The sequence below is a fragment of the Syngnathus leptorhynchus genome, chromosome 3, assembly GCF_054491065.1.
Source record: "Syngnathus leptorhynchus isolate UIUO chromosome 3, UIUO_Slep, whole genome shotgun sequence".
Lineage (NCBI taxonomy): Eukaryota > Metazoa > Chordata > Actinopteri > Syngnathiformes > Syngnathidae > Syngnathus > Syngnathus leptorhynchus.
The window spans coordinates 11168382-11195078 of record NC_141197.1 but is presented as its reverse complement, the minus strand read 5'-3'; the positions used below and the strand labels follow the sequence as shown (position 1 = coordinate 11195078).

The window sequence follows — 26697 nt, the reverse complement described above, 5'->3', positions numbered from 1 at the left end:
TATATATGCTGAAAGCATAAGGTGTTTTTTTTTTTATCGGAACTACTGTCAAGAGGTTTTATAACTCTCATCACTCCATTAGCCACAATAGTACGTTAATAATACTGATAATGATGATAATTCATGATTAGTGCAGTGTGAATAGTTACCTTCAAGTTTTCCAACATTTTATATTTCATGCAATGGATATTATATATTATGTAACGATATAATGTGCACACTTACTGACTTTGCCTAATAAAAGGGGGACAAGCAAATTAGTCATCCAAGCGTGACAACATTTCCCAAACATATGCCGTAAAATGATCTGATAAAACCAAAACTGAACATTTTGAACATAATTCCATATCTTGGGGTTAGTAAAAGCCAACGAGAAAACACTTTGACTTTATTTAGAACGGAGCAGCAATGGTTCATGTGTTGCTTGTAAATGCCGCTAGATGGTGCTATTTCACAGGATAATTGCTGTCATCCTTTCTCACTTTTTTTTTTTTTTTTATGGTGAGACATCGCTTTTACTGGTGTTCAAGGTTAACTGAGGCTTCCGCGTGCTGCTGCCACCGACATGTCACGTATCGTCGAAAGTGTTAATAAACGCCAACTGGCGCAATGTGTCGCACTAAAGTCATTTAAACATCATAATCGCCCTGGCTGCTCTGATTTGAACTCGTTTAAGGATGCGTTCAAAGACCGGTCAAGTGTACGAATTCGTAAAGTCTCCCTACTCTTGGAATTAGACGATGCGTTCAAAGACAAGTCATCTGCTTGCTCAGGTGCAGTTTGCATGGTACTATTGTGTCTACTTTGGCGTTAGAAAATTCGATTTTTTTATTTTTTATTTTAAACAAGACGCGCGGTTTCCTGCGGCGAGACAGCTGATCTATCCGGAGCAGAGGCGTCAGCTGTGGGATGTGTCCAAGTCCGAGCGCCGCCCTCACACACCGGCTGACGTCCTGCACAAAACACCCATGAGAGAAGTTGCCTTTAAACAGCGAGACATTTGAGCGTGAATTGTGTTCACTTCAGTGGACACGCCGAGGAGGAGACACCTGACTGTGGTTGAACTTTCTTCCAGGCTTTATCATCATCAGCAGGTAATTGGGATCCTGCTGGAATGAAAACATCCCCACCTTCATTGTAAGGTAAGGCATAAGGATTGTTTTGTTGAATCTAGATGGTTGATCCGCTTCACTGATTTAAAAAAAAAAGTTATCTCTAATCACATTTTTGTCTTCTGAAGTGTTTGTGTGCCATGCATTGCTTCTCCAAATTCATTGAAAACTGGAAGGACAAGCTCTTGGTGTGTTTTTGCCCACCTCCTGTTTGAAAAGCATTTGATTTTAAATGAATGGAAAGTTGCTTGAGCATGTAACTCCATATCATTGAAATACAGATTAAGGCGTCCATCTAAATATTTGGGCATTCTAGTAGTACTACAATAATGTTAGTAGTATTGCAATACTGCATGACTGTACTTGACAGCTACTCAACACCTGTCCTGTCAATAGCAGTGCGCGGTTGTCAGCTTCTGCAAATTTTATGCTCCACTGATAACATGTCCTGCTACTATGCAAATGTTTTCATACGAGCGTTCAGAAATGTCAACACAGCACACATTCTGAGTGTGCTGAATGTGGCTTATTAAAGTTAAAAAGTATTCTGCATCATCAGGATCCCTTTCTTAACTAATGAATGACTTCTGTTCAGTATGTAAAGCGTTTTTACTCTTAACTCTCACCTTGTCATTGGCGGGAGTGGCATACACGCATTACTCGATAAAGAAAGGTGTGGTGTTGACAAGCCACCCTGTTAACTAACCCATAGAAGGCTGCAGTGACAAGCCTTTTTTTTTTTTTTTAAGAGACGACAGGTCAAAATCTAGCTACTGTGCTTGCAAAACTTCCTCACAGAAACCACAGATTATGTTGCGCTGTCGTTTACATGACCCAATGATTTTTTAATCATTATTTTAGAATGAGTCTATTTTATTTGGTCACCTCGATGTCAGTGTAAAGTCATTTAACATTTACGACATTTAATTAACAAATTCTTGGATCAAATACATGTTTATTTTTCACATTCAATCAAAATTGGTATCAAGACACACCTACCCCAATTTAAAGTGTCTCTGATGAACTCCAAATAATTTTCTGATGTTCTAGTAGGCTTTCCCTGATGCTTTCGGACAAATTCTAAGACAATAATTTGATCAAAAATATTGAATCTTGTTCGTCTGACCATCCATCCATCCATCCATCCATCCATCCATCCATCCATCCATCCATCCATCCATCCATCCATCCATCCATCCATCCATCCATCCATCCATCCATCCATCCATCCATCCATCCATCCATCCATCCATCCATCCATCCATCCATCCATCCATCCAATCTGCCACTGTCTAATATGCCTTAGATCAACCAGAAATAAAGTTCCGCTGTTCTACAACCTTATAAAACCTAGAGTCTTGGTTTCTACCGACACCCGTGCTTGAATCTTTGATAAGACTTGGAACAAAATGTTTTTTTTAAATATAACGCCACATCGGGTATGCAGTATGACTCAGTCATCTTCTCCACATTGTCTGTCTGGAGTGATTCACATGTTTTGCAAGATAAGGTCTCGTATCTTGAGCAACCTATCGTTTGTCAAACACTTATTCTCTCTTATCTGCAAATACTTCTATTGGGCTCTTTTTTTTTTTTTTTATTCATTCCACAGCAGAAGCCCTTGGAATCCAAATGTTGCACAACAGCCTGTATGATTTACTCTTGGACATGATCACCGCCTGTGTCCATAACCACTCCGCTGCTAGCGCAATATTGATGGAATTTCCCTCAGCCATTCAGGCTCCATTCAATGTTATCAATGCTATTATTATTTAACAAAGTTTATTTCTGCCAAATGGCTGTCATGCTTATGTTCTGCACATACTTGGTGATTATGGTTTTTGAATCTGACTTACATCCTTTCTCTTTTCAGTCCACTGCTTGCTCTCACCAAAATGAATGAATGCATGCCAAATAGTCTGGAGACGAAACTATAAGGCGAGCTGGTAGAGCGAGAAACCGCTACAATTCACTTTACATTTACATTACAGAAGAGCCTTTTTTTTTTTCCTCCCAAAGTGCCAATGGAATGTGGGAGTAAACCACCTCGACTGCACTTTGTCAGTCTTTTGATTTTGACTTTGACAATATCAGCTTCACCGCTTTCTAAACCTTTATCCGCCCGTGTGAATGACTATGACAAGCAGTTGAAGACGTCCGCTTGCATGAAGCGAGCGGCAGGATTGTCAAACCAATCGTAAAATGTGAGTATTAAAGACAGCCGTCATGCTGTGGATGAATGCATTCACGCAGCGTTTCGTGCGGTGCAGTCAAGTGAGCGTGAGTGAAAGCTTGTGCATGTTACTGCTAGGGGAGGTGTTGTAAACCTTCTCCTTCCGCCCTGCAATGTTTCCTTCCTCGCTCGCTGCAGGTCACCAAATAGTCTTATGTACCAAAAATACAAGGCTGAAAAAATGGTTGTCGAATCGTATTATGGTCGCCATCTGATCATCTTGTAGCATGTGCTGGATGATGCTCAGTAGGTATAAAAAGTTTACACACCCTGTTGAAATGGCAGCTTTTTGTGAATCAGGAAAATAAGACACAAATATAACATTTAAAAATGTTTTTTTTATTATTTTACTTGTTTTTAAGAGGAAATTAAAAAATATAAAAAATTCACTTGCATTTTACCTTTTTGCAAAAATCTGCACACCCTTTTGGAACTGTTCTCACCAACCCGTGACACCTGTCACCATTTAAAGTGACTCTAATTAACCTCAAAGAAAGTTGATATGTTTTAGTAGGCTTTCCTCACGTCATTTTTAAGGTTTTGTGTTAACACTGGTATTTGAAACGGTTCATAATTGCCTCCACCTTGACTAAGGCCCCCTGAATGAGGGACGGCCATGACGCATCATGTTGCTGCCACCATGCTTTGTCATTGGGATGGTGTTCATTTGAAGACAATTTATATCCACTCAATAGCATAACTCTTTGTCGTTATCATCACAGGTTAAAATAAAAGTCATCTGGAAAAAAAAAAGCTTTCAATCCTTCATGGGATGCTTTTTGTAAATGAGAAATTAGACTTGCTGTTGATTGTAGTTAACCAACGTGCCTTCCAACAAGTTGAACTTTGTCCAATGTTTGTATCTTGTTGACATGCTGTCTTGTTGATACTTTTTCCACGTCATGTGTTGCAACCCTATACCACTTATCTATTCTGAGCCTGCCTCAACTCATTGTTGACTGACAAAATCATCTCTTCTTGGCAAACGCTTGCACTGTAGACTCCTTTTATTCCTATGGAAGTTTCCAACTAGACCTAGACATTTACTTTTAATATCATATAACTCTTTGTTGTCCTGGTGCTAGGCAACTGTGTTGAAGTGGAAGGGAAAACTTTATTTAGCAGGCCCGAGCTGTGTTTAATTAAAAAGTAGCCTTTTGCTGCCATCTGTGTTGATTACAGATTTGACAAATATGATAATAGTGAGCTTCACAAGAAGCTCCAATCCCCGTTCAAATTTACCATGAAACAAAACGTTAAAATAAAAAACAGAAACCACGTAACTTTGCTTTTTTGTCCACATAATGTCCCCAATGTTATGAAATCATCATCTACAAAGTGTTTAACTCTTTATTTTGGATTACGTGAACTGACTGACATTTCAATTCATTTCAATGGGTGGTTCTGAGTTCTAGTCGGAACATTGTTACGTAACAAATTCATATCGTAAGTCAAGGCCCCGTAACCGTAATTCATTGCGTGCCTTTTGTACCAACGCATAACTTCTGCGTCTGTGTGTTTATAGAAAATCAACTGTATTCATAAAACAGCCAGACACGTGTTTGGTATCAGAGCTGGTACCTTCTGTGACCTTCATGTTGATGGAGAGTCCGTTGGCACTGCGCTTGCTTATCAGGCCCAACGGATGTTCCTTCCTGGTTTTCTAAGGCCCAGTCTGTAATTACGTGTGGTGGCTGGCTCGCTGCAGCGTGTGTGCGTGTCTATGTGCATTTCCCAGCACTCCCGATGTTTTCTTTTGTGCCGTAAGCTTCCTATTGTATTCTCATGGTGATTGCGTCACCACTTGATCACGTCGCCGTGGTCTGCTCCGGTTTCTAGGAGTCAAAGTTTCTGTTGACTGTCTTTGTATAGGATGTGTCTGTTGGGTCAACTCTGATGACCTCTTCCCTAATAATACGTTTTTCTCCACTGTTTTAATCGGAACGGTTACTTTCTGTTATTCTACAGGCTCTGCATTCCAGTGTTTTTGAGTGTTTGAATACTGGACTGCCAAAAGGAAAAAAAAAAAAAAAAAGCATGAGGGTTTTACATAACTGAGTTCTGTCGTGGGCTAAAGTGCACTGGCTCTTATTTCCTGTTGGAGAGTGGACCTTTTGTTTTGGTCAATGGTCAATATATATAAAAAAAATATGTATTCTTGATAATAGAAGATATCATAAACCATACTGCATATTGCTGCTTCTATGTCTCTTACAACTACAGTACGAACATGGTTGTCCTAAGGTCGTACACTTAAACGGAAGAAATGGGCCTCGTCATTTTTTGTTTGGGGGAAGGCTAAAACACCGAAATACACCGGAGTTAATTGTGCTAAGCAGTTTTAAAAAAAAAAAAAAAATCATTGTGTGTCCCTTTTTGATTAATTGTCCCTTTTGATGTGGGCCTAATTTTTAACTTTTAATTTATAATGATAATACAAAGTGCGTGATGTTGCTGCAATGACCCATCCCACTGGATGCTTGATTCTAATATTTGTTTTATCACTCTGCCTCCAGATTGAACACAATATATGTTGTCTTTATTGAGAAATGTGTACATGTCCAAGTGTTTGTGTGTCTGCTTTCTCATATATGTTTAGTCTATGCTCCTTCTGCACAGCAGTCCAGGTGCAACAGGTACATTCTTGACATTCCAACTCACTGTAAGATAATGTGTCACGCATGCCATGTCTTTTATGTGTAGTAGCCACTCTAGGAACGGCTACTACTGTACCTGCAATTGTATAACGATACAAATTGGAATGTCACAATCACGGGTTCATTCGATGGATATCCAGTACAGTGAATTTGTGAGGTTTGCTCCTTGCATCCATCACTTGCCACTGAGTGATAGACCAGATCACTTGCCTTTGGCTGGAAATCAGTCTTATCATAATTTTCAATGTTGATTTGTTTTGTTTTTTTTCTCCTCCCAAATGGGAGGATGTGGACTTTTGAAAATTGCATTCTACTACATTGCAATCTCAAGTTTCTATGCGATTAATTGTTCAGCTCTCCTCAAAATGTCATTGTGGAGTAGTAAAGTCATCAAATAGACAAAGTCTGCACATTTAATACATAATAGAACCACACTTGTGTTTCTTATGTCAGAAAATTTCGATCTAAAATGAACAATTTGACTTTCTTACTGAGTGAGGTGAGAAAAGTCATGGTGTCTTCTTAAGAAATGTTTCAAAATCGACTTTGTAGGAAACTGTCTGACACTGTGAGACTCTCCAGCTGTGATTTATGTGGTGTATTCCCTCCGCTTCATCGCTCATTAAGTCGTATTTTTACAGCCGTGCTGCGGCCTCGCCGCGTCTGCCCGCAAGTGACTTTTCCATTCTGTCAGCAGACGATGATCACGTCCACGCTACTTGAGTCGAGATGATGGCGAGTTAGCAAGAGCTTTGACTTGGCTGAGGTGACATTTAAGTGGGTAGCATTTCATTTGCTTCTGTGCATATGGTTCCACTCATTTCAACCCATTTTTTTTTGTTTCTTGGACGGAATCACAAAAGCAGACTGTGATTGCTGTCAACGCGTCTTTTTTATGAATATTGTACAAGAGTCGGGAGAATTATGAGCTTTGGTAATCATGAGAAATAAAAGAATTATTAGTAGGTTGTTAAAAGCTCGGGGGTGCTCACAATTTGTGTTGCCTTAATTACTTTCTGACTTCACTGTGATGGATATCATGTCAACCGCCATCAATAAGGTCTTTTTCTAATATTATTAGGAATCCAACAAGAAAAGTAACTCCTATATCTGCAAACATTTTCTTTGGTCTAACCGTGAAGAAAATAATTCAAAGTTCACGTTTTGAGCAGAATCCAAGTGATTGTGAGCAGAGGGTTGCTCTCCTGCTGATGGGGCAGATCAGAGCTGGTCGAGGCACGTGGTGAAGGAATGCGCTCTGGCTGTGTTTGAATGTCTACGCTCAGAGTTGAAAGGTCTTGTTTGGCAGCAGGGGAGGACCAGTAGGACAATGGTATAATTATACCAAGCAGGCTTTGTCTTTGAATGAGGTGGCTCAGGTTTGCTGGATGCACACGCTGCTGTCTGGCTTAAAAGTGCTCTATAAACAGTTTCATTGCAAAGCCCACCTGAGGCCCAGGGCGGGGTGGGCCGCTAGTAAGGGATTTACTTTGGGTGTCGGTGTCCTGCATAGCCGGGGCCCATGTGGCTCCATAGGACATTGGAATATCAAAGGCTTCACAGAAGTTGTGGTCTCCATCGTTTCTAAGTTCCAAGATGTTTTTTTTTTTTGTTTTTTGTTTTTTTGCTAAGGTCTGGCTCTGATTTATTGGCAGCATGTTCAAAACACTTGATGGTTGGTTGACTGGTGGAAACAAACATTTGTTTGAGCTTTACAACATGAGACAGGTGTTTGAGGAATATGATTTTTTTTCACACTATCAAAACAAGTGTAACTTGGAGTTACATAAGATGTTTAACAGATTAAACATTTTTTGATAGGCTTATAGAGTTCCTTTGGACTTAGTCTTCACACCTCTAGTCAAATGCAAGTCTTTTTGTAGCTACATGGATAAAGAGATGATTTTTTGTTTTTTCTCATCCTGCGTGGGAAATAGGATCGTATTAAACAGTAATAATATTCATAGAGAACTGAACCAGGTATTTCTATTATACTGCCCCCATTGGCCAAGGCATGCACAAGGTCCATGGAATTGAAGCAAAAACCTCCAACTATTTACATCTTTACATTTTATTTTTTCAAGGTGGCTGGAACAGGTAAATAGCATTTCCATTCATTTCAATTGAAAAATATTATTTGAGATCTGATTGTTTTGAATTTGCATGGTCACAAAACGAATCAAACTCGTCTCCACTGAAATAGAGCAGAAGGCCGGCTGTTTTTTTTTTTTTTTTCTTCAAAACCCAAATATGGTCACCACCGCAGCAATGTAATGAAGGCGTCTTTGGATTGTTGGCCACCAGATGACATCAGACTGTGTGTCTTTCTCCCTCAGACTGGGCATGACTGCGTGGGCCAAGCAGAGGGTGTAGCCACATCTGGCAGAACCCTTGGACCAAGCACAAACCTCGGCGCACCCCGGCGTCCGCCGCCCTCGGGGAGATGGCAGAGACAGAGGAGGAAAGGGAAAGCAACATCGGGAAGCTATTTGAGGACTTTGTCCAAGCTTCCACCTGCAAGGGAACGCTGCAGGCCTTCTATGTCCTGTGTGGACAGCTGGACCTTGACCCTGCCAACAATGGCACCTTCTACAACAATCTGAAGGCCAAGGTCACCTGTTGGAAGGCCAAAGCGCTATGGAGCAAGCTGGACAAGAGGATGTCCCACAGGGAGTACAGGAAAGGTGAAGCCTGTGTAGGCACCAAGGTAGGATTGGCTCCTAGCATCTACTCCATTTGTGATTGTAGCTATTTTGACAACTACAATGGATTCAGTAGATGTTTCTTGCAAAGGCTCAGTATGGTACTGCACGTGTGCACATCTGGAAAAACTTTCAAGTGTTTTTGCAGTTAGGGCTGAAATAGGCATGTGACTTCATGCTTATCCATGCATGACTAATTCAAATGTAATTACTGTACATTGCTGTATAGACCACAGACCCAACTGGAAACTGCAAATCCATCAAAGGTTGCAGAGGGAGAGAGTCGAATCTGTTTGTCTGTCGGTCATGTTGGGCTAACTTTCTGCTAGCCATCTATGACGTATGGCTTCATATTGAGAGGAATGAAAAGGAAAACTCGATTTCATTGGCCAGTGATAAAATGCATGCTTTTCAATTGGTCTGCAGGGAAAGTCAACTCATAAGATTTCTTTACAATATGTTCTACTTGGCCTTCCTCTTTACAATTTCAAACAAATCCCATGATTGTCACATCCTTTCTTCACATAGGTTGCAAACGTATTCGGAGTTTAGTCATGTGACACGTGCGATGCGAGCTCAACGTCAGTTTGACATCAATTTCAATTGACAGGGCGTTATTATAAGTCAATGATGGTGACTCCCAGAGATGAATGTGAATGGATGGATTAACGTGCTTTATTCTTATTCCATGACCATCATTTTAATCAGAATACTGTATTTAGACTACTGGGGGATTTCTTTTTCAAAGAACTTTTTTTTTTTTCTTGAATTCCCTTTTGAACATAAAAAGTTTTTAAGAGCATGTCTTATGCCGCACTTCCGATTTTAAATGATGAGTTGTAGAACAACTAAATTGTCTGACTTGTTTTATGACAACTTTAAAAGCGACATGTGCTACCACTCAGCACTCTATGTAACTTCATTGCCGTCGAGGATGTAATGTCATGCGGGGTTTTACGACGGGACCTCGCGGATGAGGCTGGAATGCTCAGCAAGAACAACCAAAGTGGCATCGTCATGCATACAGTTGTATTAGGCTGACTACAGATCCATCTTTAGCTGTTAATTAGCATTCACCAGTGGGGTAGTGGACATTGCACAATACAGTTTATTGGCAACATTTCCTCTGTGATACTGCGACAGGAAGTACGGTTGTCTTGACTCAGCAGATGTGCAGGAAAAAGCCTCTGACGTGGGGAAAAATACACCCAACTGTGGAAAAAGGATTAAAAAAAAAAAAACTGAATGCTTTTGTGTATGAGTTGAGTGACATTTTCATGGATTCTCCGTTCAAATCCCTTTTACATTAGTTGCTAGATAAACTTGTCAAGCTGGTAGCAGATCTGAATGGACCTGTGTTGTTTGACTGAAAATGTGTCATTCCGATGACCTCTGGAAGCACATTATGTCTTATCACTCATGGGACAAGATGGAAAAACATAGGGACTGGAGCCGAGTTATCACCTGCAGCGGAAAGATAATTATTATCAACAGAAATGTTTCCGGCATCAGCTTGTCTAGTTGTTATTTTGGAGCTTGGTCACCAGGAGACTTGGATATATCCAGGAACGAATGGTGTCTTCCTCACCTTCAAAGTGGTTTTGTGTGTGTAAGCAGCCATTGATCTTTTGCTTTATGTTGTCAGAAAGGTTATCATGATTTTTCATTCGAAATCATTTTGGTTTTAGTTTTGACTTTTGCTTTTTTGTAAACTTAATTACTTTTCTTTTCGAGCTGGTTTGACTAGCAGTTTTTATTCGTCTTCATATTATTATTTTAAAGTACTCAAATTTTGTTTTTGTTGTTGCTTCATATTGTTATTGTGTTAGAGGACATAAAAAAACCTGTATTGTCCGGTTAATTAATTATTACACTTTTATTCTGGCGAATATTGGAATGGGCTTCCAAATATCCACATACTGCCTACTTTGAGGCCTTTTAAATTTGTACATGTTACAAAAATATAGTAGCAAAGAGATGAAAAAAAAGAAACACGAGTCTGGGCGGTGTTTTATATGATTGTTTTATTCAATCTACTTCTGCATTATTCTGTCCATACATATGAAATCACTGGATCAGTTCCAGTAGCTCGGAAAAAACATCAACATTCTTTTCATCCTGCATGATATGCCAAAAGGGAAAAAACAAAAAAATGACATCGCGTTGAACCATATACAGTTGTGCTTAAACGTTTAGCGGGAAAGACAAAGAAAAGAAGATTTCCAGAAAGAGTACAGCTCACTTGCGTCACTTCTTTTCATCTATCATCCAAGAAGGTGATGTCATGTTTGGGCCCGAGTCTTAGGCAAAGACAGACGCTCGTAGCTTGACGCAAGATGACTTCATGCGCTTTGTGGCCGACAGAAGAGCAGAGCAACACGTCTGTAATCATGGCTCATGCTGATACAAGATATCTGGCAGATGTTCGTCTCCACAACCTCTTTGATTCTGTTTTTTTTTTTGTACACGCTGATGTCATCTCGTCTTAATCGGTGCATCACGGCGATGATAATCTCCGCCTGTGTTTTAACGCTCAGTTGCGTTTTAGGAAATAAATGTAATGTCATCCCAGCGGGAAAATTTGCACTCTTGTGTGAGTAATGTGACGCCTACTTAATCACAACTTGTCCTCCTAGTGCCTCATCATCGGAGGAGGTCCGTGCGGCTTGCGCACGGCCATCGAGCTGGCCTTAATGGGGGCCAAAGTGGTGGTGATCGAGAAGAGGGACTCCTTCTCTAGGAACAACGTGTTGCACCTTTGGCCCTTTACCATCCATGACCTGCGAGACCTCGGAGCCAAAAAGTTTTATGGCAAATTCTGCGCCGGGGCCATAGATCACATCAGTGAGTTTAGCACTTCATTATTTGGCAGCCAGAGTTGGGAGTTATTGCAGCTGTGGTGGCTTCTACAGTTACTGTTCCACTATGATGACATAAGCAAAATGCAGTACTGTTAGTAAATATTTAGTCAACAGTAGCTTTGTTGATTGACAGACCCCTTTTCGGAGCAGTTTGAAACGACACATTTTAGATCCAATAGTTGTTCGCACGAAGAACATATCAGCAAAATTACATTTAAAAAACAAACAAACATTACAGTTTGGTGTCAGTTTACAAGGTGCACTTGTACAATCTAATGAGATCCAATACAAGAGCTGAATCAAAAATTTTGTGACATGGGACAGAAAATGCACGGCTGCATTAGAGTGCCACGTTGTTCGCCATGAGTGTTTGCATGTCATGGAAAGAAGGTGGAATAGTGAGGGGCAAAAAAAAAAAAAAGAAGACTTGACTATTCGATGGTGTCTAACAGGTATCCAGCAGCTACAACTGATTCTGCTGAAGGTGGCTCTCATTGTTGCAGTGGAGTTTCATATCAATGTAGAGTTTGTCAACCTAGTGGAACCGCCTGAGAAGCAAGACGATGAAGGTATTTCACCCAAGCCACACCTTCACCCTTGCATACTTTTTATTTCCACCAACATATGTCCTGAGCTAAATATATGCTCAGAAAAAAAGTTTGTCACATTACGAACTCAAATTATTCATCTTTAATTTTTAATAATTCTTTGTTTTGTTGAAAACATTTGTTGTTTTTTTGGAGGGGGGAGTATTTATTTAAATTTATGATATCTACACACACAGTTTCAACATTATTACCACAAATGTCCTTGACTTAACACACACTGGTAAATTTAAATCAAATTTTAGTAGACACAGTATGTAACCTCCATATTAATGAATGCTTTCTATGTAAGGAGGAAAAAAATCATCACACACAGCTTCTTTGTGTGATGGTAACAGGAGGAACAACTTGACTGGCCACTCCCAAGTTTGACTCCAACGCTGGCTTGCAGCTGTAATATCACCACACTGATAACAACAAGAGCCTCACCTAAATTTAGACATACTTCTCCCCCCCCTCTTCTGCAGCTTAGTCGTGTCCTTAATATCGTATTGCACAACAAAATGCCAGGTTGTTGGATTGTGCCTCATGGTCTCAGGCAGGAGTTTTTAATAGAATGTGTCTGGAGAAAAGCTGCATTTGCCTTTCTCCTTGAGATCATACCAAGAAGAAGCATGGTATCTCAAAGATGTCCCTGAAGCATAAGTAACTCGCAATCAGCTGAGGTTTCTCACGCTATGTGGTCATTTCTGTCCTGGCGAAAGGAATAAGGCAGGAAAAGAATATTGAATGTGTTTTCCCTCTTCCCACCCACCCTGACAGTTCTGCGGTTGTCTCCTTTTTTTAGGGCCAGGGTGGAGAGCTGCAATCCAACCTGCTGATCACCCCGTGGCTGACTTTGACTTTGACGTGGTGGTGGGGGCCGACGGGCGCAGGAACACGCTGGAAGGTGAGAGGAAGCCAAAGAAAAGCGATGAACATTGTCATCGCCTCGGGGGTGTACTTTTACTGAAAGAGCAAAGGGGACAATGCCTCTTATAAAGTTACCACATGAGGTCGAAACGTAAAGAAAATATTCTTTTCCCACCAGCACTGGAATCACATGTTTGGAATACTTTGTTCAACCAAAATATGTTTGAAAACAAGATGAAACTTGAGACTATTGCTGAATGAAAGTTTTATTCCTCTGCTAGTTTTAATAAAATATTCTATTTTTAGCTCCAATCCAAGCTAATAACACATTGTAGTATTTTTAAATATATAATAGATCCCAGCTAACAAAAGGTGGGCTATTGCGATTATTGTTGTGAATACGTCATATAAATGGATATAAATACGGAATAAAATAGGCTGTTTAATGCTTCTCCCAGTTTGCTATCAAACGAAACACAAAACAGACAATTATTTTTATAACAACCTCAGTTTTTCCCTAAATAATCTTATTTTACTGCTGAATAATAGAAACTGCCATAGATAGGGCTTTTGAAATATCCAACATTAAAATAGCATTCCAAAAACTACATTGTGTGTATTCTTTCACTTTTCTACCAACTAAGCCATTTACGCATCAGAAATGTAAAAGAGTCCAAGTGTGCCTCTGTGAGGTTGCAGTGGTCACGTCGTCAAAATACAAAGGATCCTAATCCATAAATAGAATCGAGGCAGCTGATGCATGCTGGAGCCTCTCCGTAACTTTGCATCATTCTTTTTGGACTCTCTCAAAGTCGCTGCTTGCTGTGGTCAATCCAACAAACGATACACATCTGAAGCTTATTCCTAAAAAGGTCAAAAACAAGACTTTGGACTCATTCTTTCGTTATGAAGCAGCTCAGGGGAAATGAGTCATTATGAGGCAGGTCTATGTTTTTGGGTGAGTTAAATGTAGCTAAGCAACCTAAAATACATCTAGAGCTATTTTTACAGATTATTTGCTTCTCAATGAAACCTGGCCTCAATTTTCAAACGCCGTATGTTTTTGGTTCAATTTCGACTTTTAATAAAGGATGACTTAAAGTAGCCCTCTCATGTGCCTGACTAAAACGGTGGTATGTGCAAAAAACCTTTGAAATGTGACTCACTGGGTGTCAACATTTCCAAGTTAATGAATATCCTGTTTTTATTTCCTCCACCAAGGAGCATACTTTAGTTTAATGGACTGAAAAATTAACACACAAATGTAAAGAATGTGATTTTCAAAGTGTAATGTAGTTTTTCAAATCTTTTCATTGATAACAGTAATTGTGGTATTTTTTATTTATTTCTCTTGAATATGTTCACTTTTCTTAGCCGCTGGTTAATAGTTTCCGTCGATATATTACACATTGCTGAGTGAACCAACTGAAACAACTGCCTGTAAGACTAGCCACAGTTCTTGTTTGGTTTCCATTCTCTCCGTTTTTTTTTTTTACGACAGGTTTCAAGAGAAAAGAATTTCGCGGCAAGTTGGCGATCGCCATCACCGCCAACTTCATCAACAGAAACACGACAGCGGAGGCCAAGGTGGAGGAAATTAGTGGCGTGGCCTTCATCTTCAATCAAAAGTTCTTTCTTGACCTCAAAGAAGAAACAGGTGGGAGAGAGGAGATCTGGGAGACCTTCAAGACATGACACAGATTCTTTTTTGTGCTTTTAAAAAGGATGTGTTCACAAACATCCGACACACCTGTCTTTGTCGCAGGCATCGACCTGGAAAACATTGTGTACTACAAGGACAACACGCACTACTTTGTCATGACTGCGAAGAAACAGAGCCTGCTGGATAAAGGAGTTGTCATTAATGTGAGTTTCTTATGTCAAATATGTGAATTGGCTCAGTAAAAGATAGAAACACTTGTCTAAGCAGTAATGGGCCTGTGGATAGTCATTTTGCAAAGCTAAAATAAACTAAGGTGAGGCTGAAATTGTCTTTGTTATTTGACAGGATTACGTGGAGACACAGAGGCTGCTGAGTAGCGATAACGTCAACCAGGAAGCTCTCCTGTGCTATGCCAGAGAGGCTGCTGATTTTGGTACCAACTACCAACTTCCCACGCTGGACTTTGCCATGAACCACTGCGGCCAGCCCGACGTAGCCATGTTCGACTTCACCAGCATGCACGCCTCGGAAAACGCCGCTCTGGTCAGGGAGCGGTTTGGACATCAACTGCTGGTCACGCTAGTGGGCGACAGCCTGTTGGAGGTAAGGGCATGTGACGTTTAATCATACTAAGAGTACGAAAGTATTGGGACTCCAGGACCATAAAGCATCCATCCGCCTATCCTGTTCAGGATCGCATTGAGCTGCAACCTAACACAGCTGATTAGCTAGTCAAGAGACTTGGTTGCCAGTCAGTCGAGCTGTAAAACCAACTCGGGGTAAAAATGGATTAAAATATGGAGTTGGTCTTTTGATGTAAGGTTGCAATGGCCAAGCAACTATGCATTAGCAACAGAAAATGGTCTTTATCAAAGTGTCTCTACATAATTAAAAGGAAACAATGTCTTGGTGTGATGGTGTAGGCCCACTTGTGATTTAAAGGTGCTTCCCTCCACTTTTACTGGTATATTGTTTTTTTGTTTTGTTTTTTTTGTTGCTTGCAGCCTTTCTGGCCAATGGGGACGGGCTGCGCAAGAGGATTCTTGGCTGCCTTCGACACTGCCTGGATGGTAAAAGGCTGGTCTCAGGGTCGGACCGTTCTCGAGTTGCTAGCAGAGAGGTATGTGTTAAAACACGCTCAGCTCAATCCACACTGAGAGCCTTGTGTAACCAGGTGTTCATTGCATCCACAATCTTAGGTAGAGATATTTTCAGACTGACATCACATAACACCAGTATTCGCTCATTACTACTCGCCGATACCGAGTACCAATACCACTGGTACTTTGAACGCATGAAATCTCAATTAAAGCAATTAACGGTAATTGTGGATTCGGACACATGTTGATTCTCCTAATGTGGCAAACCTCCGCAGTGGAGAGCCAACAACTGGCAAGATTTTATTTTTTGCCTTAAGTATCGGTGGCTGCTATCGACAGCATTCCCCGAGCACCCGAAACCTTGAAACAAGGCTGTATGGGACCGATACCAATACCCGGTATCGGTACTCACCCGTCCCTAATCGTAGGTGTTGTGTTTTCAGAGAAAGCATTTACAGGTTGCTGCCACAAACAACACCTGAGAACATCACCAAAAACTTGGAACAGTACACCATCGACCCAACGACGCGGTACCCCAACCTCATCTCTTCGTGTGTCAGGCCTCATCAGGTGCAAAAGAAGAGATTGCAATTGATTTTTTTTTTTTTCATCTGAGAAAAGAGACATTAACTGTCTGAACGTTTTCCACTTCCCAGGTCCGTCACCTGTACTTGAACGGAGCTCTGAATTCGTGCTCTCTGGAGCGTGCCGCCTCCATCCGTCGACCTGTTAATGTCTGCCAACGAGGTAGAGAAAGGGTTGCAATGTTTAGCATCGTCACCCGACTCTTACTTTGAAGCGTTATTTTTAACAGCTAAAACTAACTCGCATGTGGAGAGGAAGTCATATTTTGCGGTTTGTTTTTACACGTGGGTTCACTGTGAGGAGGAAGCCGTGAAATGGGAGTTAACGTCTTACTCGCCAACTTCAGACTTTTACTTCCTGAATTCAATCCAAACTGAACTAAAACATTCCATTTTAAATTATTCAATTTAATGAAATTTCAATTCTGAGCTTTTTCTTGACCTTTTGCATTCATTTCCTGAGAGTGGCGCCTACATTCCGCCATAGTGAAAATGCTCTTGCTTGTTTCTCCTCCATAGAATCTGATATCAGACCAGCGAGGCTTCTCACATGGTGCCAGAAACAGACTGAAGGTTACAGGAATGTAACAATCACGGACTTGACGTTCTCTTGGAGTATTGGCCTCGCCTTGTGTGCCTTGATCCACAGGGTCAAACCCCATCTCATGTACGTAAACTGTCAGAAAGCAGCGCTGAAAATTTATTCTCCCACATTACAACTTTACAAACTAACAGAAAACTTCAGTGTGTGCTTAATACCATTGTTGTTGTTTTTTTAGAGAGGGGGGTGCTCTGTACCTCTGTTACAGCTTTGGATGAGTCCATTTGCAAAACAAATGATATGCGCTCCTGCTTAAATGATTGCCTTCATACCTTCTCGCATGCCACTGCAATTTCATGTGGTCCTGCAAGTTTTCAGAACCGCGCTGGCATTTGTGACCCCCCCCCCCCCTCCCCCTTTTCCCCCTCTTCCTAATGTACGCCTGTCAGCACAGTGGAATTCTGCAAAGTGAGTAGATTTGCAGAAACTAAAGGAAAAGGAGAAAAAGGGGGTGTCGCTAGGTTTGCTGTTTTATTTCCGCTCGAGGGGTGTCTATTAAATTCTTGATCAAAATGTTTTGTACTACTACTTTTGCGGGAAAATAAGGGAGGAATGTTTCCTCAAAGCCCCTTCCTTGTCTTTATTGAAAAAGCTATCAAGAAGTTTATTTGTACATATGTGATTGAAGATAACCGCTGAAAACATTTAATTACCGAGAACAATGTGTGCTGTACTTTGGAGCCGGCCCTCCCCCAAGGTATAAAAACTTGAGCTCTGAACTTGGTCGCTATTAGCAGTTATCCAGCAATTGCAACATGGCGTTAGAAAATGATGCCTACACCCTGAAAATAGATCCTTCCCTTCAGAGGTTTTGTCATTGTTAAAAATAGCGATATTTCTCCAGATCGTGATCGGGCTGTTTGATTGACAGTTGAGCGGAGGCGTTCAGTGGATACAGCCACAGCGCTTGAGAGTGGAGACAAGGGCTTGATCTTTTACAATTTTAAATCCTCATTTAAGGTCTTTTTTTTACTTCATTCTTCAAATTTGGCAGGATGTTAAACACTTTTGTGATGTGTCAAATTTACAAGGCATGGATTGTTCACTTTGAAAACCTTGTGCACTTTATGCTGCACCCATCTTGCCTTCAATCACTTGACTGGCCCTTTTCACCTTCCTGTTGTTTTATTCAGATATCTATGATGGATCATCTCCCCCCCAATCTCAAATTAAATACTTAAACACATGCACAGGCCACACTAACGGCAGTATAGACCCTGGCAGCAAGTCAACATCATGACATGTACATGATCTGCCTCCCACACAAGTCATTATCTTTTGTCCCTCAGAGACTTTGAGTCATTGAATGAGGAAAACCAGGCCGACAACCTCCAGCTGGCTTTTGACATTGCGGAGCGGGAATTTGGGATCAAACCATTCGCATCTGTGAAAGAGCTGAGTGGCTCCCTGGAGATAGAGAAGACCAGAATCATTAACTACCTCTCCAAATTCTACGAACTCTTCCGAGGCACACCGTTACCTGATGCAGGTATTTAACTATGCTCAGTAAATTCTATGTATAATCAATCTGCTATATGCTAGGTACTAGGGTTGGGAAGATTCACCGATATGCATCGGAAAATCCATACGACCTGTAAGATGCAGTTGCGTCGTATCACACTGGATCACATTGTTTTCAAATTAAATCGTACTGTATCGCAGGAGATGGGAGAATCGCATCTTATCATTGGCGATTTCCATGAATCGTGAATGCACTGAATCGTTGGCAGTGTATCGAGATGTGTATCGTATCACTTTGATGGTGAAGATTCCCATCCCTATTAGGTACCATAGCAAACTATACTGCTCAGCATTGTAACATACAATCCAGCATTTTAGTTGACACTTAGGACCATTTTTTCCATTAGACATGAATTAAACAATATTATCCTTTGCTATGGTACTGTACTCTACTTTTAGTATGTTGTTTTGATTTCCCCTTTGTTATATTTGTATTGTTCTGCCAAGTGATGTAGAAAAGAAGCGTAGGCAGGAGAGAAGCTCTCCCCTTTTCACTTGATTTCCTGTGTGTGTGTGTTATGAATTCCTACCAGTCAAGAATGCTGCAATGTGTGGTATGTGTACTTGTACCAGCGCTGTGAACTTTCTCAGACGGGCGACTCACTTTATTCAACTTCCAGTCATACGTTTGTCACTTTGGTCGTGTATTCAAAGTGAAATATTTGCCAGCATTAGCTCACTAACTTCTTATTTCTCGGATTGTATTCTGTTGTGGGCACTGATGTTATTTGACTTTAATGTCTGTGTGATGTGGAAAGTCTGTGAGCTTTTTACTTCAGTCACATGTACCGCAGGCTCCAGACGAGTGGACGAAAACAGTAAAGATAATCCATCTAAGGCGGTCCGAAGTAATAATAACCTTCTCAATCTTTGTCTGCCAAGGAAACGAGTTCCGAAGGTAACATTTTACTGCATAATGGACAGTATTGTGTATATTTTTTTTTTGAATGATAGTCGTTTGAATGCAGTTTATTATAGATTTTGAACTCAACTCACCTTTGTTTTGTCCTCTTCTGCTGGATTTTTAGGATGAGAAAAAGACAGATGGGCCAGATTCCATTTACAAAAGGAGGAGAAAATATTTTACTTACCCGGAGGAGGTTTGTTATTATTGTAAAACATTTGAACTGTTAATTCAAAGAACTGATTTAATTTCCACTGCATATAACTCTTACGCTAGTTCAAATGACTCGCCACGATACAACAAGCATGTTGTCGCTGCCGGGTGAAAAATGTCCGTCGTGTGTCCTGTGTGTATGTTCAACAAATTGATGTTGCCTTTCTCTCTTTTAGGACACCAATTTGTCCACAAGGGAACCCAAAGAGAACAAAGTGCGCTCCATGGCTTCACAGTTGTTGGCCAAATTTGAGAGTAAAACAAAGTACACCCAATGGAAAGAGGTATTGTCAGTTTTTTTTTCATTTTAAATAACTATATTATATATATATTTATGTACAAATGACATCTTTCCTGCCTTCAGATGAGGTGAGTTGGACCTTTACGAGTTCTTTGTGGTTTCCTTGCCAAAATGTTTCTTTTTCTACAAGTCAAGTTTTCTGTTTCTCTTCTGGTCTCTTTCACCCAGCATTTGATCCTTTCAGCCTCTCCCAGGTCTGTGCCTTTTTATTAACTCTCTTCCCAACCTTTGTGGCAAATTTCAGTCAGACTGTGAGAGTTCCTCCCTTCTTCAAACTCTCGACTCTGCTGAATGTGCGCATTTTAAATTAGCGCCTCCCATTCCACCCAAGCCTCCGCCTGAGATACAGGTAGAGCCATGAAGCCAGGTTGCAGTTGGAAATCACAAACAGTTCACATACATACATTCATGGATTTGCACACGACAAGAGAAATGTAACCACAATCCAAGTGAATCCATCGCTAATAGACACCATGAAAATACTATTCAGCACATTTGGAAGAACATTCTGGGCTCTTTTTATTTGTACTTTTTACATTCTTTAGCCCACACTCCCTTTACTTATCTGCATCTATCAATTTCCTACGTGTGACACTGAAACAGAAATGGTCATTTTTAAATTCTACCAATTTGGAAGTAGGTTGACTAAAAACATGCACTCATCTGACCTTAGAGCCCCAGCTACCTGCATTCCCTCGCAGTGGTGGTCATGCCAAGGCCTCAGGGATGTGATCTATCCTCATCATTCTTCTTTTGTTCTCCTCCCTCCCCTCTTTAGCCATTTTTCTCATAGTGCAAGATCCCCTGATCATGCTTCAAGTTATTTTTGTTCAAATTTTAATATTGTTTTGCTGGAGGATCTCAGATGGGACATTTTCAATATTATGGCGAATAAACCCTGAAATAATTTTAAAGTATCTACCAATAGACCTTATCTCAGCCATCCTTATTTCTGACACTGTAACCACCCCTCACCAAAAAATGAGTAGTTAACAAGGGATCTTTGACCTCCCGTACCTCAAGCTGACTTGTGAGATAGAATTTGTCTTTTAATAGGTGGTTTGGAAAATGGGTTAGGGTTAGGGATAACAAGGTTAGGGTTAGCATAACGGAATCAATCCAAATACCATAACCCAAACATGCGGAGCGGTTTAGAAATCGAGTGATGGGCTGAAGCATGTAAAAGCACCAGTTCAATTCCGTCCATGATCGTCAGCCGTCAAGTTTGTGACAGCGTGTGTATCATCACTTTTCAGTTTCAACTCGATATCAGACGCGCGGCCCAAAACTTAATCCCCACGGAGCCTCGACCCAAAGCCCAAGAGTCAGAGTGCTGCTTCTCCGTAGTGAAGCTCAGACATGTGGCTCAGACACACGAGCAAGCCAAGACCTTGCCAGAACCGGAGAACAAAATGTCTACCGCGCCCTCAGTCCACTCTGCGGTCGCGTTCATGTCCAGAGTTCTACAGCGCCTCAAGGAGGTGGATGAACTCATCTATGAGGTGAAGTCAAGACTCTTCCTCCTCCTTCCCTCAAGCCCTCCTTTGATTTGTTGCATGTTGTGATGGAACGTGAAGAGATGTTGATTATGTAGTACAACATGAAGTCAGATAATGAAGTCATCCCCTTCATTATCCCTCCAGTTGGAACACGAAAGGAGCAGGCCAGAAAACCTGGCACAGGTTGTGGCAGATTACTGGCTCAAATTCACGTGTGCGTGTGTCGTGATGTTATGGCCAGGCAGAGGTTTAAATTACATTTATTGAAGGTAAAAAAAAATCTCAATAGCTTCACGTAAAGGTGTTTTATAGGGAAAACAAAGATCGGAAGTCTTGGTTGCTTTGAACAAGATGGGAAATCTGTTCGTCTCTTATTTTTCTTTCGTGTACTTAGAAGCTATCTTGTGAATTTTTTTTCCCTATTCTTAAAAAAAAAGATTTTCCATCTGCTCCAAACTAGATGAAGTTAGCATTAAATTGACACAGAAATTGAAACAAAGAGAACATAATAGTGCCAACATTGATGCCAACCTTAAATCCTTGACCACGAGGTTCACGTCGCAAAAGCATGTTAGCAGACAGGTTTTGTCAATGAGCGTATTGTTCTGGATGACAGTGATGCATTGTCATTTTGTTTGACCTGCAAAGAGAAATTTGAGAGAGATCTGAGCAAGTTTGGTGGCAGTGAACACGTCACCTCACTTCAGACAAAGCAGCAATTTGGCAGATGGTGAACAATTCTTCACAAGCCCCTGAAAATAACTGTCAAACTCAACAAAACAAAGACAATGACACTATTTAAAACAACCATATGGGAAGGTCTGCTCAAGTGAATGCTAATAAAGCCAAACGTCATCGAGGCGCTAACCAAATACATCAAGTGAGTAAAATGAGTTGAGGAACTTCATTTAGACAAAAGTAGTGCTTGGCTGCCTTCACTGTGGCATCTAAAGGCTATTTTCCAAAATTCCGTTCCTTTACATGAGCCGCTCCGTGCCCAATGTCAGGTTTCTGTGTCTATCTCACGTTTGTGTTCCACTGCAGTGTTGTTTGAACCTCATGCAGTGTTTGTCATAGTCTAACTGCACATGTAGCAGAAAAGTCAACATGTCTTGTGCAGAAGCTGCTTAGCTTAGCTGAGCTGTTTGTGTGTCGTCAGACCGAAGCGGCGGGACTGATCTTTGGTTCCCCTTTCATGTTTTAGAAAAAAGCTCTGTCGCAACAAACTAGAGAGTTTCAGTCAAAGAGCATAAAGGAGAAAGCACTTCACCTCAACGGTTTGATCTCAGCAGACAACTCTGTTGGTATCAAGGTGACTATCACATGCTCGCCCTTTGACCCCCACCCTCCCCGGCTTGTTTTTTGCCTGCATGTTTGGACACTCTTGTGGTATGAATGTCTTATTTCATGCTCGAAATTGAGATTACTATCATACTACTAATGATTTGAATGAGTAGCCGCTGATCTTCATCTTCGTCGCCGTCACTCACGTTTACGAATCCATCTTTGCCCCGTTGGCTTTTTCTACATGTGTGCTTTCGATCAGCAGTAGGACCTGACGGAGGCGGAGGATGTGGTTGTGCTGTGTGTGTGTATGTGTGTGTGTGTGTGTGTGTGTGTGTGTGTGTGTGTGTGTGTGTGTGTGTGTGTGTGTGTGTGTGTGTGTGTGTGTGTGTGTGTGTGTGTGTGTGTGTGTGTGTGTGTGTGTGTGTGTGTGTGTGTGTGTGTGTGTGGTTTCCTTGTGGTTTCTACTCCACCCATCCCGTAAAGTCTGCAGTAAAACAACATTATCCACAATTTTCACGGGTTGCACTTGTACGCGATCATATTTTGCTTTGGGGTGCAACTTTTGTCTTTACTACTACCACTACTATTATGACTAGCAGTACTTTTGATGTAGCTGGAAACATGATATGAAACTAACCACAGTATGAATGTTTCCGCTCACTGTGAACCCGAGCTATATATTTTGGTATATGTCTCCCCCTTCTGTTTGTACTGAGCATGCACAAGGGCAAATGGTTCCACTGGCGCATGATTGGAATTGCTCAAAGGGTTGAAATTGTTGCCTTCACAAAAGATCGAATTGAAATGCTTGATTGTGCTTAAATTATGTTGAGCATGTGCGAAATTAGTCTTACCTGAACAATCTACAAAGAAATAAGCGTGAATACACGCTGTATCAAAATTCTCATGATTTGTATCTACTACTTTACCATAATAAAAAAAAAAAACTGGCTGTAGAATCATCTCAGATTTGATTTTGAAGGTGCTGAAACCTGCTCGAATTTGATCTTAAAAATGGAACCTGATCTCATTTCCCCAAGAGGATAAATGATACCATGTCTTGGTTTAAATGTACATGCTCAGATCATGGCCCTCTCCAGAAAATGCTTGTACATGACCAATTTTGAGCAATTCATCCACCCCGGGAAAAAAAAAAATGTCTTCAATAACTTGAGAGCACAGACTTGTTGCAGGATGTGGGCAGTTTAGCATCAGTTTGGCAAATCGTGAAAATCATCAAAAAAAAGCCTTCAAGACAAGACAATTACAGTAACAGAACTCACAGTTATTTTCTTTATGCTCTGAGAGTGACAAATATTAGTGATTTATTAATGATCTCAGACAGCTATCTTTTTTTTTCTTTACTCTTTCAAAGAGACAATGACTACCCAGAACCGAGTGGGCATTCAGGAAAATGCTTGTTTGTGTTGTTATGTTCCTCAGGGTGGCTCGGTTCAAAGGGCGTTCCCCCAGTTGAGTGAAAAGTGCCACTCGTGCGAGCGGCGCGTTTATTTGGTGGAGAGGATTTGTGCCGAGGGCTTCTACTTTCACAGGGAATGCTTTCGCTGCACCACCTGCAGCTCTACCCTGCACCAGGGATCGCATGCCTTTGACGCACGACACGGTACGCTCACTTGGCTCATCTGACCCAAGACGACATTCATATCAAACAAATCTTTACAAAGATTACAAATGCTCATTTTTTCCGGTCTCAATTTGTTGTCTGAACGAGCAATGCTTCCCAATAGTTGATCTTGTTGTACCTATTTATTAGGTTGGGTTGATGCTAACAATTGATATGCTCTGACAGGTAAATTATACTGCAAGCTTCACTTTGATCAACTCAACAACGAGACAAGCCCGCAGAGGAACGGCTCCGCACGCTTGGTAAGAACCTCAGATGTGGATGCATCTGCTCTGGGAGATGATATACAGAATAATGTAGTTGTTATTGTCAAAAGTAACCTTTAAACGAACGTCTCTGTCACAGAATCATTTACGAAGTCGCTTCGAGGGGCTACGCGATGCTACGGAAGAGGGCGCCACCACCAGCTGTACGGCGGCCCTGCAGAGCCAGTCTCCAGCAGGTACTCTTGGCTCTGTTGTGTGGGAGCAGCTGAGCAGGCCCCTGAGGGTGGCACGTGGCGTGTGTAGCGCCCCCAGGCCTATGTGCCGCCGGGCGGCTCGGGCTTTTGTTAGCCATTTAAGGGACAACGCCCAGGACTATGCCTTCATGTACGAGCTACTCAGCTTGACTTTGCCCTTGCTGCTCATCTTGTACGACGTTCTGCTGCAGATGCAAACCGAGGCCGCGCCCATGTGGGTGTAGGAGCAAATCGGGCCCAGGCTCATGGACACACCCAAACCTTGCTGCCAGCACCGTCGTGCTTGTTAGTTTTTTTTTTTTTTTAAAGAGAATTCAAGGTTACACTGACTACATGTCAGTAAAATAGCATAACTGCTAGTCATTTTTCCAAATATTATTATTCTTATTTTTTTTTTTTATTGCAACGACTTTGTTTTTTTTGTTTTTTTTATTGATCACATGATAGTAAGTTGAATATGACTTGCAGTTATGCTATTAGGCTAACAATGTGGAGAGTAGTAAAAGTTAAAATTTGTAAGCAAGCAAATCTTTCAAGTATGAACCAAATACTGACCTACAAAATTTGTAAAATACAAAATTTTCCCCAATTTAATCCAAAAAAGTCTGTTTTTGGAACATACTTTGTGTTCACCAAATTCTAGAGCAAATCTAGATATGTATTTAAATTTAATATCTTCTGACTGTGTGCACACATCAAATGAAAATAAAAGCAGATTTTTCTTCATTTCTTTAATGAAATTGAAAAAGATTGATGTAAAGTCCTCGGTTGGGTATCCAAAAGAGTGTACACTGTGATTTGCCTCCAACCAAACCCGCAGCGCTTAAATAACATGCAAAACCAAAGTTAAGATAATTCTTTGGGACTCAAGCAAGCGCACTTGACTTGATATGTCAGGTTGCTAAAATGACAAATGGTTGCCGGGTGTTTTCATAAGTGATCCTCAGTGGCTCTTCAAGCACACTTCCGATTGCTTTACTCAGGTCGTGATGACTGACTGCCTTCATGCACTTTATATTTGAGAGCTGCCTCATGAATTTAGTAGCAGCAACAAAAAAAAGTGGACTGATTGTGCAATTTGCTTTATCATTAGTTCATACTGTGGATGCTTTTTAGCATTTAGTCTGTGCTTTTCTGATATCTACTGTCGAGTCTCAGAAAAAAAAGGGCAAAAAAAAAAAAGAAATCAGCCCTTTGAGTTCTTTGTAGAACTACAAGACTCCGTTTATTTTATTAGTATTTGCAATTGACTGTAGACAAAAGAGGCTGGCAAGCTTGCCACTCTTGCTGTTACGTGTTTTACCAAGAAGCCTCCCAGTTGCTTTATCCAACATCTATTGATGCTTATCAGGCACTTTAGAGATTTTTGTACATTGTTTGTTTACAACAATTTGGCGTTGGATTTGCTTTCTGCTACTCACGTACTACATGACTGAAATTGCTTTAAAATGAGCTGAAATTGTGGTGTTCGTTACACCCCAGATGAAAAACCTCATTGTTTTAAAAAAATCCCTCTTAAAAAAAAAAAATCGTGTGACCAAAGCCAACTTGTCAAGTGTTTTTTGTGCTTCCACAATTGTGAAACCAATGACAGATATCTTATCTTCTCCCCTCTAAATGTCAATACTATTCAAGACTTTCTGCTTGCGTATGTTGTTTTCCCATCCTTCGTCTGTATGCTCTTTGTGTTTTTAGACTGTTCTCTTCACCTCATATGATGTGTCTAAGCCGGCTGGATGGGTTGCACATATTTGCGTTAAAGGTGATTACGTGCATGGTCCATGGTTGTGTGTTTGACTTCCTGCACACACCATCTTTCATATTATGAAATTGTCGCTCTGCTTTAACTGCATTTACAATTGTGAGTTGATTAAAGTTGGCCTTGGCTTGGACATTA

The 26697-nt window shown here is 40.9% G+C and overlaps 1 protein-coding gene across 1 annotated transcript; it reads left to right on the top strand.

The window, feature by feature from the left end:
* Positions 1 to 786: 786 nt before the first annotated feature.
* On the top strand, positions 787 to 26697 carry mical2a (microtubule associated monooxygenase, calponin and LIM domain containing 2a). Its single transcript, XM_085907080.1, has 22 exons — positions 787 to 1142; positions 8339 to 8709; positions 11341 to 11548; positions 12018 to 12134; positions 12958 to 13059; positions 14524 to 14679; positions 14788 to 14888; positions 15031 to 15288; positions 15690 to 15805; positions 16229 to 16355; positions 16442 to 16532; positions 16889 to 17036; positions 18260 to 18459; positions 19286 to 19389; positions 19520 to 19591; positions 19785 to 19892; positions 20154 to 20258; positions 21166 to 21411; positions 22613 to 22720; positions 24139 to 24319; positions 24506 to 24582; positions 24686 to 26697. The coding sequence occupies exons 2-22, from the start codon at positions 8446 to 8448 to the stop codon at positions 25022 to 25024; spliced, it is 3228 nt and encodes a 1075-aa protein (XP_085763206.1). The 5' UTR covers positions 787 to 1142; positions 8339 to 8445; the 3' UTR covers positions 25025 to 26697.

What these genes read in the sequence shown, in the direction of transcription:
- mical2a (XM_085907080.1), top strand. Translation starts at nt 8,446, where the DNA reads ATGGCAGAGACAGAGGAGGAAAGGGAAAGCAACATCGGGAAGCTATTT. An exon ending in CGTGTGTCAGGCCTCATCAG is followed by an intron (nt 16,356 to 16,441) that starts GTGCAAAAGAAG and finishes TCCACTTCCCAG; the next exon opens with GTCCGTCACCTGTACTTGAA. An exon ending in TGGATGAACTCATCTATGAG is followed by an intron (nt 21,412 to 22,612) that starts GTGAAGTCAAGA and finishes TTCATGTTTTAG; the next exon opens with AAAAAAGCTCTGTCGCAACA.